Source organism: Heterodontus francisci, chromosome 7 (genome assembly GCF_036365525.1).
Source record: "Heterodontus francisci isolate sHetFra1 chromosome 7, sHetFra1.hap1, whole genome shotgun sequence".
Lineage (NCBI taxonomy): Eukaryota > Metazoa > Chordata > Chondrichthyes > Heterodontiformes > Heterodontidae > Heterodontus > Heterodontus francisci.
In genome coordinates, this window is record NC_090377.1 from 35192394 (window position 1) to 35205933 (window position 13540).

Below are 13540 nucleotides of genomic sequence, written 5' to 3' on the forward strand. Positions count from 1 at the left end.
GCCTGTCACTCCAGAATTGGCCTTTATAGCCACTCCAGGCGCTGCTTCACAAACCACTGACCACCTCCAGGCGCGTATCCATTGTCTCTCGAGATAAGGAGGCCCAAAAGAAAGAAATGGCTGTTCCCATAGCAATTTTAATAGAATCATCGAAATTTACACCACAGAAGGAGGCCATTTGGCTGATCATGTCCGCACCAGCCAAAAAGTAGCCACCCAGCCCAGCTCCACTTTCCAGCTCTTGGTCTGTAGCCTTGCAGGTTATGGCACTTCGTGTGCATAAAATAAATACTTTTTAAATGTTATGAGGGTTTCTGCCTCTACCATCCTCATCTCTCTGGGTGAAAAAGTTTCCCCTCGAATCCCCTTTAAACCTTCTGTCTTATACCCTAAATCTATGCCCTATTGTTATGGACCTCTCAACCAAGGGGAAGAGGGCCTTCTTATCCACTCCATCAAGACCCCTCATAATTTTATACACTTCAATTATGTCTCCCCTCAGCCTGCTCTGTTCCAAGGTAAACAACTTTAGCCTATCCAGTCTTTCTTCAGAACTAAATAACTCATAACTAAAATTCTCCAGTCCAGGCAACATTCTCGGAAATCTCCTCCGTACTCTCTCTAGTGCAATCACATCTTTCCTATAGTGCAGTGACCAGAACTGCACAGAGTACTCCAGCTGTGGCCTAACTAGTGTCTTATACAGTTCCAGTCTAACTTCCCAGCTCTTACATTCTTTGCCTCAGCGAACAAAGGCAAGTATCCTGTATACCTTACTGACCTTATCTACCTGTCCAGCCACCTTCAGGGATCTGTGGACATGCACTCCAAGATTCTCTACTCTTCAGAACCCCACTAGATATTGTATATTCTCTTGCCTTGCGAGCTTTCCCCAAATGCATCACCTCACACTTCTCTGGACTGAACTCTATTTGCCACTGTTCCATCCACCTGAGTAGTCGTAGAAACATAGAATGTCTACAGCAGAGAAGGAGGCAATTCAGCCTGTCATGTCTGGGCCAGCTCTCTGCAAGGGCAACTCATCTAGTCCCATTCCCCTGCCTTTCTCCCATAGCCCTGCAAATTTTTTTCTCTTCAGATATTTGTCCAGTTCCCTTTTGAAGGCTTCGATTGGATCTGCCTCCACCACACTTTCAGGCAAAGCATTCCAGATCCTAACCACTCGCTGTGTAAGAAGGTTTTTCCTCATATTGCCTCTGGTTCTTTTGGCAATCACTTTAAATTGGTACCCTCTGGGTCTGGATCATTCGGCCAATGGGAACAGTTTATTCCTATCTACCAGACCCCTCATGATTTTGAACATCTCCATCAAATTTCCTCTTAATCTTCTCTTCTCCATGGAGAACAGGCCCAGCTACTCCAACCTATGCATATAACTGAAGTTCTTCATCCCTGGTAACACGCTCATGAATCTTTTCTGCACCTCTCTCATGCCTTAACATCCTTCCTAAGTGTGGTGCCCAGAATTGGACACAATACTCCAGCTGAGTCCAGACCAGTATTTTATAGAGCTTTATCATACCTTCCTTGTTCTTGTACTCTACGCCCCTATTTATAAATCCCAGGATCCCATATGCTTTATTAATCGATTTTTCAACATGCTCTGAAACCTTCAATGATTTGTGCACATGTACCCCAAGGTCCCTCTATTCCTGCATCCCCTTTAGAACTGCACCCTTTAATTTATATTGCCTCTCCTCTTTCTTCCTACCAAAATGAATCACTTCACATTCTTCTGCATTAAATTTCATCTGCCACTTGTCTGTGCGTTCCACCAGCCTGTTATGTCCTTTTGAAGTTCATCGCTATTCTCCTCACAGTTCACAATACTTCCAAGTTCTGTGTCATCTGCATTTTCAACCACATGGGCAATTTTTGTATCATCTACAAACTTCTTAATTATGCCCCATATATTTAAGTCCAAATCATTGATATACATATACACACATATATATATATTGAAGGGAATGTGTCCCATACTGAAGAGTCTCCACATTAGTAATAAATTTGACAGTTTAAAAGTGAACGTCGCAGAAATTTCAGGTAAGATTAGTGTTTTCTTCTGAACAAAACGTGCTCCCTTTTACTTTCCTACCTCTTTAAACTCTATAATTACACTTTTGAATTGAATGTTATGATACTACTTTAATTACATTCTGACAAAATGTATTCTATTAATGTGAGGGAATCAACACAAACATTGTAGTCAAAATCTTTTACAAAAGACTTTGAAGATCTCTTTACTTTCACTAAATTTCTCAGCAGACCTTTAATCTATTTGAGAAGCTACGCTTCTGTTGTGAAAATCTTTTTTTTCGTTTATTCCAAGGATACCATGCACTGGAGAGATTTTCTTATAGTTCTATATTTCTTAAAACCAATTTGTGGAAAATCATTTTTGTTGCTGCTTGTAAGGTTAAAAGAGAGTGTAATGGGGAAATCTCAGCAGATTTCTGTATGTACTCATCTGTAGTGAAAGTAGACCCTGTGGCCTGGATTTTAACTTAGCTGATCTGCCAGGAGCCGGGAGTCAGAAAGGGGCAGGAAACCCAGAAGTTGGGATTCCCCAACACACTAAGGAGATTTTGTTTGTGTATCGTCACTGGCCAGTACCCTGTCCAGAAGCCAGCTTAGTTGACAGGCTTGGTTCCCGTCAGTTGCGGAGCAGGTCGGTGGAGGCCACTGAGCAAGATAGGTCAGTCCTGTGGGTGAAGGGGCAGTCAACCTTGAGGGGAGGGGGTTTCAATCTGAGGATGGGAGTGACGTGTTGATCGGGGGGTTGTTGATTTCCATAGGGGTTTGATATGATGTTGTGGTGGGGGGGGGGGGGGGGGTCTCAAATTGGCTACTGCCCCATTTAAAATATTGTAGTCATACAAATAGCATCATTTAATCTGCAATGCCAGCCAGTTGCAATGTTTCAGCAATAATTTGACTTGTCAGAATTTCAGTGATATTTATTGTTTTCTTATTTAATCTTGGATTAAGCCACTTTTCATATTGAGAGTTAATGAGATTTCTGAAATTACATCACCTAAACTATTTACCATTTCGAACTGATCTTTCTGTAACAACAAAATGTCATGTTGCGCTGTTAAATTCTGGAACTATCTGGAATTATCATCTTAGATAACAGCTTGGTTCTTCAAAAGACAATTGTCTAAGCATGTAGTGTGACAGCTATATAGCCCTGCAACCTTCATTCCAATCACACTATTTAAAATAAAGAATTGATTTTTAAAAATGGACAATTGAGTTACCGTTTTATTTAGGGAATGATTAACCTTTTACAGCTTTGCGCTACAACATTTTGTATCTATATATATATATATTTAGGCTAGATTGTGATGGGACTTCCACCTCACTTCTGTGCAGCAGTCACTGTAGAGAAGAATGCAGGGGAAGAATGATTACCTTGGGGAAGAGAATTCTGGACTATTCCCCACCATTTAAAAAAATGCAAAGGCTTCTTCAAAAAGAAAATGCATGCATTTTAAGCATGTGACCCAATTAGGGACAGACATCAAATAGTGTTAATTTTTCTTTCTTTACTGGCCTAATGTAGTGTTTATAGAAACAAATCTGTGTTAACAATGGTGCTGTCAGAAAACAGCATCTGTAAAAGGAAAGGACAAGAAACTTGTGTAAAGATCTGCATTTTAATCACCATTCTGCCTGAGTTTAAGTGATCTATGCCTTCCCCTCCTTTGAAGTACAGAAAGCATAATCTTCGCCCACAAATGTTCAACAAAGTATGCACCATTCCTAGATGTTTTCTGATGCCATGAAACTGAATATGTGGCATTTTACAAAATGCAGAAGCCATCTATTTTCATCACTAAAAATATAAGCTCAATTTCATGAACCCCTCTCTGTTGGTTCTGAATCCTATACACTCTGTGTAAAATGTATCTAGTATTCAGCTAGCATACACATAATCAATCGACCCAAAAATAAAATGTGATCCAAGATTGATGGCCTCACTTCAGGAAAATAAAAGGACACCTTTGTCTGAATTGTTTCTCATCAAGCATGACTCCTGTCAAACAAGCAGGGAAAGCTTTGAAAATGCACGAAGACTATGACCCACTTGCATAGCTTCCCCTCGGAAGAAGAATGTGGGAAGGTGCACAATCACAATAAGGATTATATTAAATAAAAACAGAGAAATAATCTGAAGCAAAACATGAGTAAAAATAATACATTTTAAGCTATTTGTCAGTGCAAAGCATGTTGCAGATTGCACATCGAATTTTAAGCGCTTGTAAGTATATTTTGGGAACCATACAGATGCACATTAAACAGCACGATAATGATGTGTTCAAGAATATTTAAAACTGTTTTAAATACAGCTAATATTAACATTTGGTTCTTGTTCCTCATTCTACAATTTTATCAAGTAGTGAAATTTAAATTGACTATCCCGGCAGTCCTTTTCCACGCTGAAACTGCAATCACTGGCAATCATCCCATAGATGAAATTAAGAAAATTGACATCCTTCAGCAAAATAGTGCTTGATTTTAAAGTGAAGCCTGGCCTGACAACATCATTTGAAGCATTTTGTAAATGATAGCTTTTCATAACCTTTTTTTGGTGCCAGCAGCACATCCAAGATACGCTGCATCAGCTTGTAATGGGAAAAAATAAACAGCACAATTTTAAATTTAAAATCTATCCTAAAGCAGCACCCCCACCAAAAAAAATGACTCCATTTAAAATGTGAAAGGTGCAGGAATTTCAGGACATTGGAAGCATGTGTCCAGACATACACACAAAAAAAAATGACGCATGATAAATGAATGTCAGGCCATGGCACTTTTTCTGCAGCACTTAACCCCTTGCCATTGATTGATATTATTGTCCACCTTTAAGATGGTTTTATTTAGTCATTACATACACTGTTAGGTTGATGACACTTTGGATTATTTGGGTTTATGGAGTAATCCTTTCCAATCCTCATCGCCTCAAATTTCAGACCAAAAACGAGCATTGAACTACCATCTACACTGAAAATATTTTAAGCATGTCAGTTAGCTAGAAACCCTGGGTTATTTGAGGAAAAAAAATGTTGGTCTTTAGCAAAGCTGATGCAACCTGCTTTAATATAAAATAAACTTCTCACAGCCAGCCTTGTTAGATAATCATTGGCTGCAATCTTGGAACATGTGCGTACTTAGCCAGAGGCAGCAGTGCAAATAAACAGTGCGGTCACTAACATTTGGACTAGGATCTTGTGTAAGCATTTTAGAAAAGTAGTTTTGATTAAACTCTTAAGATTTGAGATGGCAGAAGAGACTATCAAAATGTATATATCTACAAAATGAAGTACTGAGTGGTTTTATAAATAGACTGCATGTAATTGTGATTGAAGTTGGATGGAGAAGAAAAGCTCTTTCACATTGAGCTCCAAAGATCTCTCAAGATCTCTGAAGGATGTAGTTAGTGGATAACCATGAAACAGATTTCTTGGATAGAAATTCAAACACAATGTAATTTAACCCAATAGAAGAGGGTAATGTGTACATGATGGAAGATAGTGACAACTGAAGAGAATTATAAACTGTGAAATAATTATACCATTACAGAGGTTTCCTCGCGGCTTATTTTTGAGCTGTACTACTTTTTCTCAATATTTGACATCTTTGCAGAATCATTCATGCGCTATTTCTGTCAACTATATCAATTTAAGACATTGTCCAGTCCAGTGGAGAGAACAGGAGTTAGTGTGGACCCATTGTCAGAACATCCTAACGAAGGGTCCACATTTGAAACCTTTGTTTGTTCTTCCGAAATGGACAAAGGAATTTCAAATGAACGTCTTAATGTGCACCTTGCTAACATCACACAGGGCAATTTCAACCCTATTGTGTTTGCACAAATGTCACTGAAATACTTAATTTTCCTTTGGCAATGATAACCTTAAATTAAATGGTTGGCTGATTAATCAATGAGAAAACAACTTTTTATCCATGGGTAGGAATGGAAAGGGCAAAAGGTAAGTGGGGTTGAGGTGGGGGGTTGGGGGGGGAGGGGGGGTAGAATTTTAACATCCAGGTGACTGATTGGAGGAATGCTTGGGCCGGCTGCTCAATACTTGTGGTGGGAGGTCCGGTCCATTTTGTGGGCCAAGCCTCATTAACATGCATCTTACAAGCTGCAGAGCCTTAATAGGCATTCTGTAGCTGCTTGCTGTGATGAGGCAATATCTGGCGGCTTGGCAATCAATTCAGCCAGTGGAAAGGTAGGCCTGAACAATCATGTAGGGAAGGGAGGGGAGAGCTGGAGACAGCAGTTATTTTTGTGGACCCCAGAGGAGCACTTTGGCTCTTCCTGGTTCAAGAAAATAATTTGAACACTTATCTTCCTCTTGCCTATCAGGTTTTATTGAGCAAATTAGCCGTGGAACACAATCTGCCCAATATGCTATTAAATCGCTTTAGCATTATATGTCCATCATAGGACCTCCATTTGCATGGATTCATGAGGCTCCAGCCTGACTCAGGTGGGTGCCTTGACCGCCTATGGAAATTTGAGTGGAAATATAGCAGCGGACGTAAAGTGAGTGGGAAAAGGAGCAGTAAATCCACCTCTGTGCTTTTAACTGCACAACTGCTCTGTTTTCACTGGGCAAAGGGAGCTAATATTAGTTCTTCACTGTCTTTGTAATATCTATGGATTATACTAGCCAAGTATGAGATAATAACATGGTTTAATATTATTAGAAAAGGTCTTTCAAGCCAGATTTTGTTAGGAAACTGTTATGTGTACAGCCAACATGTTTTCCCCTCAATAATGTTCTATTTGCTTTCTTTTATTCTTCATTTTCAGAAAATTATGGCTCTTCAGTTAAAGTTGAGGTACTAAACAATTTGCACCCACACAAGGATTAATGCAGGCAAGTGACCGTAAAGTTAAACATGCTACTAAAAGAAAATCCTACCTGAAGCACATTCTTTCTGCTGGATTTGTCTTTTGCCCAATCAATCTGAGCACCACATAGGTCCACATTCTCTGGTTTACAGCCTGTTTTCTGTACAGAAGGAGAGAAAAAATGTCATCTCCAAATCTCAAAACTGTGGCCACATATTGAAAAATGTGAGGATTATTCAAAAAGGAAAAAAAGAACTGTCGTGACAGGGCAAATAGAAATTGGAGTTTAGTATTGAATAGCCCATTCCAGTGCTAGTTATTATATAAGATAGGACATTTCACATTAAGAATTAAAATTCTAGACAGCGAAAGCAACATAATTTGTATCTGTCTCATACTGGAATGAAGTTTTAAAACAAAATCATTGTTAATATCATTTGAACATCATAATTTTTTTAAAATCTGTACTTTAAATATATATACATTTTTGATGATATTTTGAGCTTTTCAAGATTAAGGATTTCCTGGTGATTAGAATAAATCCTTTACTATTGTTACCCAGTACCAACATCAAATACTTTCAAGTCAGTTAAAGTGGGTAGCTGCAAGGTAAAACACCCTCTTTTCCCCAGCAGTGTGTCAACTCAAAATAAGAAAGAGCACCCTCTACTGCCTCTCTCATTTGCTTCACTTTCATCACAATTCTCTGAGTGAGACTGTCAGTTTAGTTATCAGATATTGGTAGTTTGCTGCTCTGTAGGCCTGCCACCACTGGCGAGAATAAACCAACTGATTTCACTTAGGACCCTGAGTGCTTACAGAGAATGGGGACTTTTTTAATGCTGGCATTCTGGGAGGAAGTATCAAGTCCAAGCCCCAGGAAGCTACCTACTCAATATGCCAATCAGTCCCATTTTCCAGGTCCCTATTCTAGCCCAATGGCTTTTTCAATATAGAGTCAGAAAAATGTACAGAATGGCAGAAAGTTTCCTAGATCATAGTATACACAGAGTAACACAAAAAATAACACCATTACCTTTCAGTGTAGAAATTATACTTAAAGGGTTAAAGAAAATTATGGAACCAATTCATAATTAAAGTGCTTTATAAATAATTTTTCTTTGTTCATAGCCCAAAAACAAGCTGGTGGCAGCCAGCCATGGTGCCTGAGGTCTTTGCCAAACACATCCTGTGCGCTAAGTCCCCACTGATTTCTGTGGATACTGGACTCAGGAGTTCCAGAAAATCTCACACTGAACATGGAAAGCATGGCTCGATTATCATCTACCACAGCCTGGATGTATACCATATGAGGACTCGGCTGTAGTGCATTTTATTTTGTGCCATGTGTTTTAAGCCCTCTAGCACCATCGTCTGACCTCCATCATATGTACAAGTCATGAAAGAGCAAAAATCACTAAATCTGCACCTTTTCTTCAATTAGCTAGTTTCAGGAATTAGTACAATGTTTAGTGATAGCATCTCACCAGTAATCCGGTACAGTCTAGCTCTGGTTCTCTTGAAGAAATATGGTCATTAAGTTGTATTGCTTAAAAACAGGCTTTATTTTTCTCTTTCTAGTATGGAAAGGGTGAGCTAGCTTTAGAAAAACTGCTCAACTATATACATTACTTTCATTTCAGCACACCAGCTCTTTTTCACAGTTTCAGATTGTTGTAGAAGAACTTCTCATCCTACTTCTGCTTTGTTTCTGATGACACTATTCAAATCATGTACTCGCTCCCAACTATCTGCCCATGAGCCTATCGGATATTTAGAGCAGCGTCCTATTTATCTGGAGCCTAAAAGCTGTGCAAAGGTGCAAACATATTTTGCAAGTTAACCCTTTGGTTAAAGACTTTTTAAAGGGTGATATTGCAGGAGCACACTTGGTCAAAAACAGAATTATTATTGTATTATACTGAGAAAAAGTAGCGGACCAACACCCTATTTGGGAAGGGTGGTTAGTAAAGCTTTCTAGGGCATTCTGAGGTCATAAAATGCACTATATAAATGCAAGTCCTTCCTTCTTTCTTTTCTCACATTACTACAGTGATTACACTTCAAAAATACTTTATTGGCTGTAAAGCACTTTGAGATGTCAACTGGTTGTGAAAGGTGCTATATAAATGCAAGTCTTTCTTTTCTTTCTATTGAAAGTCAGAATCAGAACCAGAAGCTCTTCGGTTCAAATAACGTCAGGTATCAATCATTCTTTCGTTTTGCTGGCAGGAATAATAGCAAGCACCAAGTCACAGGAAGAGAAAATTGGCATTGAGCTATGGTCGCTGCATGGTTGCAATATTTCCTAGCTGTTCAGCAATAAAATGACAAACAAAACCACATCCGAAAGGCATCTCAAGCCTAATAGAGATTGACCTCTGTGGGTAATCATCGAATCATAGAATGGTTATAGCTCAGAAGGAGGCCATTCGACCTGTCATGTTTGTGCCGGCTCTCTGCAATAGCAACTCAGCTAGTCCCATTATCCCGCCTTTTCCCCAACACCCTGCAATTTTATTTCTCTTCAGGTAATTATCCAATTTCCATTTGAAATCCACAATTGAATCTGCCTCCACAACACTCTCGGGCAGTGCATTCTAGAGCAAAAACAGAAAATGCTGGAAATACTCAGCAGGTCAGATAGCATCTGCAACCTGCTATGTACTTCCAGCATTTTCTGTTTTTGTTGCAGATCTCCAGCATCTGCAGTATTTTGCTTTTGCATTAGTGCATTAAAAATCCTAACCACTCGCTGTGTTAAAAAGGTTTGCCTCATGTCGCCTTTGCCTCTTTTGCCATTCACCTTAAATCAGTATCCTCTGGTTCTTGACAATTCCACCAAAGAGAAGAATTTCTATCTACTCTGTCCAGACCTTTCATGATTTTGACCACCTCCATCAAATCTCCTCTCAACCTTCTCTTCTCCAAGGAGAACAGCTCCAGCTTCTCTGTCATTCCACATAACTGAAGTTCCTCATCCCCAGAACCATTCTCGTAAATCTTTTGTGCACTTTCTTTATTGCTTTCACAACCTTCCTCAAGTCCGGTGCCCAGAATTGGACACAATACCCCAGTTGAGGCCGAACCAGTGTTTTATAAAGGTTCACCATAACTCCTTTGCTTTTGCACACTATGCCTCTATTTACAAAGCTGAGGCTCCCATATGCCTTATTAACCGCTTTCTCAGCCTGCGCTGCCATCTCCAACGATTTGTGCACATAAACCCCAGGTCGCCCCTGCTCCTGCACCCCCTTTAGTAGTGTACCCTTTATTTTCTATTGCTTGTCCTCATTCTTCCTACCTAAATGTAACACTTCACACTTCTCTGTTTTAAATTTCATCTGCCACATGTCCACCCATTCCACTAGCCTGTCTATGTCCTCTTGAAGTCTATCACTATCCTCCTCATACTCCACAATACTTCCAAGTTTTGTGTCATCTGCAAATTTTGATATTGTGCCCTGCACGCCCAAGTCCAGATCATTAATATATATCAAGAAAATCAGTGGTCCTAATACATGTCAATTATAGTTGTTGGAAAAAAGTTGGAAGAAGGATAGCAAAGATCTCAGCTTGCACTAATATCTTACTGTTATACCCACACGTACATACACACCTTGGAGCAGGCAAAGCCTAATGGATAATGAGTCTTGTGTTCACTGTTGAAATTGAGTCCAGTTATCTACATTAGGCTAAATGCAAATAATTATATTGTCTGTGACTTTGATTCATCTCAGAAAAAGCTCCTCAGATCCATAAACCACAGTTGCTTATGTTAGTCATTTGCCTAATTTTATAGAAAAACAAAACTGCCAGCAAGTGCTATTTTTGGAGCTCATAAACATTGTCAATGGAGTTTTATTAATTTACAGATACAGCTAGTCTGCATCTTAAAGTGACATGCAGAAATCAAAGGAACACAAAAGACTACACTAGAAGAATCACGCATTTTATATTAGGCCATAACTAGGGTTAATGTAGGTCAGGATCAGCTGTACTGGCTCTTGTCTGATTGGCCACTTACTGTGTCAGCTCTTCATTTTCTGGCAAGATGCTTTTCTTTCACTGACTGTTGAATCTCATGACATTATGGAGACTTCCTGCCACATTGTCCCATACCAACTTCTTACTAACATACCAATGATGATAAATTTTTCTTGGATTTTGGTGCTGCTGCTGCTGAGCCATTTCACCTTGCCACCATCCCAACCTCCCCAGAATTGGCCTCTGCTCCACTCCTTGCCACTGCTTCCCTTCACTTTGGCACTGCACCTACAAAGGTGAAAGTGGGTTGGAGTCAGGGCTGAACATTGTCTATTCTGAAAGCACAGGACTAGGATTGTGGAGGACTAAGCATTTCATCAATACAATGATAGATTCTATGAGCTATGTAAACGGTGAAACTTTTAAAACACCTCAGAGCCACTGCCGTTGTGTGATTCCCTTTATGAGTAATGTACCTTTAAGATCTTAGTATGCTAATCAGCTGAGTACCAGGATGCAGTCATGTGACTACATGCCAGTCTCACTTTGCTACTGCAACATCAAGAGGCAAGTCCTGTAAATAGTTAGCTCTGTACTGAATATACCTGTTAGCTGTAATAAATCTGTTTGAGATCTTCAACAACCTGAACTCCACACCTCTCATTCATGTTCCATCAGAGAACATAAAAAGCTTCTCATTGCAGCTCCCATTGTGATAGTAGCTACATCCAGCAAAGAGGATATGTTAACACTTCTAAGTTGAAAAGTGCAGGGTCAAAAGTTATCGATGCTAATAATTGTAGACCATCTGAAAATTTATGAATGAAGTAGGCTGCCTCACATGGATGTGTAACAGCAATAAAAAAAGAATGCAGAGAGAACTGTACTGCTGCTGTTGAATCAAAAGTTTAGATAAGATAACCTATTTGAAATAGAAATCATCTTCTGGTGTGAATGTTTTAAGTTTGTTATGGATAATCTCAGAATCAGAGAAATGGTGTAAAGTTCCTGAATTCTCAATTTCATCTATCTTCACAAATTGAACAGTCTGAAAGGAAACTATATGCATAAGCTGAGGTTTAGAGTTAGGGCTTAGACTGAGGGCTAGGGTTAGTGGTGAGGGCCAGGGTTTGGGTTGACGGTAAGGATTAAGGTTGGGCTTAATCTTAGGTTTAGAGTGAATGTTCTTTTTTCAGGAGTGAATTTGAAAAGAGGACATTCTGCACTATATGGATTCAATGGGAAAGAGCAGGGCAATTGGGGGTAATATGTCTCATGGCGTCAGCTTGAGGCTGACCCACCAGCACTGCTGATGTCACTGTACTCCTCTCCACCAGTCTCCTATGTTACTGCCTATGCTGCCACTGCTTCATCTTGCTGCCAAACCAGTCGCTAATCATATAGTTCAATACCAAAGGAACCGGATTAGTGCCAACAAACTATTTCTGAGTTGCAGTAGCTTACACATATTCGTTGTGTGTTTGTAAGTTAATTTTTGGAGGATCTTATATTGCTCACATGAAAAAGACTTCCATATATATGGTGCTTTTCATGACATCAAGATGTCTCAAAGCACTTTACAGCCAATTAAGTACTTTTGAAATGAAGTCATTGCTGTATTGTAGGAAACACAGCAGCCAATGTGCACACAGTAAGGTCCCACAATAGCAATAAGATTATGACCAAATAATCTGTTTTAGTAATGTTGGTGAGAGATAAATATATATCAGGACTCCCTTGCTCTACTGCAGAATAGTGCCTTGGGGAATTTTATGTCAATCTGAAAGGCCAGACAGAGTCTCGGTTTAACATCTCATCTAAAAGATGGCACCTCTGGCAGTGCAACATTCCCTCAATACTGCACTGTCTAGATTGTTAAGGGATACACTGGCCTAGACACAAGATCAGGGGACAGGTTTAGTTTAGTTTAGTTTAGAGATACAGCACTGAGACAGGCCCTTCGGCCCACCGAGTCTGTGCCGACCATCAACCACCCATTTTACACCAATCTACACTAATCCCATATTCCTACCACATCCCCACCTGTCCCTATATTTCCCTACCACCTACCTATACTAGTGGCAATTTATAATGGCCAATTTACCTACCAACCTGCAAGTCTTTTGGCTTGTGGGAGGAAACCGGAGCACCCGGAGAAAACCCACGCAGACACAGGGAGAACTTGCAAACTCCACACAGGCAGTACCTGGAATTGAACCCGGGTCACTGGAGCTGTGAGGCTGCGGTGCTAACCACTGCGCCACTGTGCCGCAAGGTTGTTCAACCTTGCCCGTCTAAGAGCGAAGACCAAAGTACGGAAAGTCCTCATCAGGGAACTGCTCGTTGCTGACGATGCTGCTTTAACATCTCACACTGAAGAGTGTCTGCAGAGTCTCATCAACAGGTTTGCGGCTGCCTGCAACGAATTTGGCCTAACCATCAGCCTCAAGAAAACGAACATCATGGGACAGGATGTCAGAAATGCACCATCCATCAATATCGGCGACCACGCTCTGGAAGTGGTTCAAGAGTTCACCTACCTCGGCTCAACTATCACCAGTAACCTGTGTCTAGTTGCAGAAATCAACAAGCGCATGGGAAAGGCTTCCACTGCTATGTCCAGACTGGCCAAGAGAGTGTGGGAAAATGGCGCACTGACAC

General features: G+C 40.2%; 1 protein-coding gene across 4 annotated transcripts in view; it reads right to left on the reverse strand.

Annotated features, from left to right (window-relative positions):
* arhgap15 (Rho GTPase activating protein 15) overlaps positions 1 to 13540 on the reverse strand; it is an 806049-nt gene that overhangs the window by 561230 nt on the left and 231279 nt on the right. For all 4 annotated transcript variants that reach the window (XM_068034997.1, XM_068035000.1, XM_068034998.1 and 1 more), the window contains one exon: positions 6963 to 7052. In XM_068034997.1, coding sequence (XP_067891098.1) covers positions 6963 to 7052 — 90 coding nt within the window. The remainder of the gene's footprint in view (positions 1 to 6962; positions 7053 to 13540) is intronic.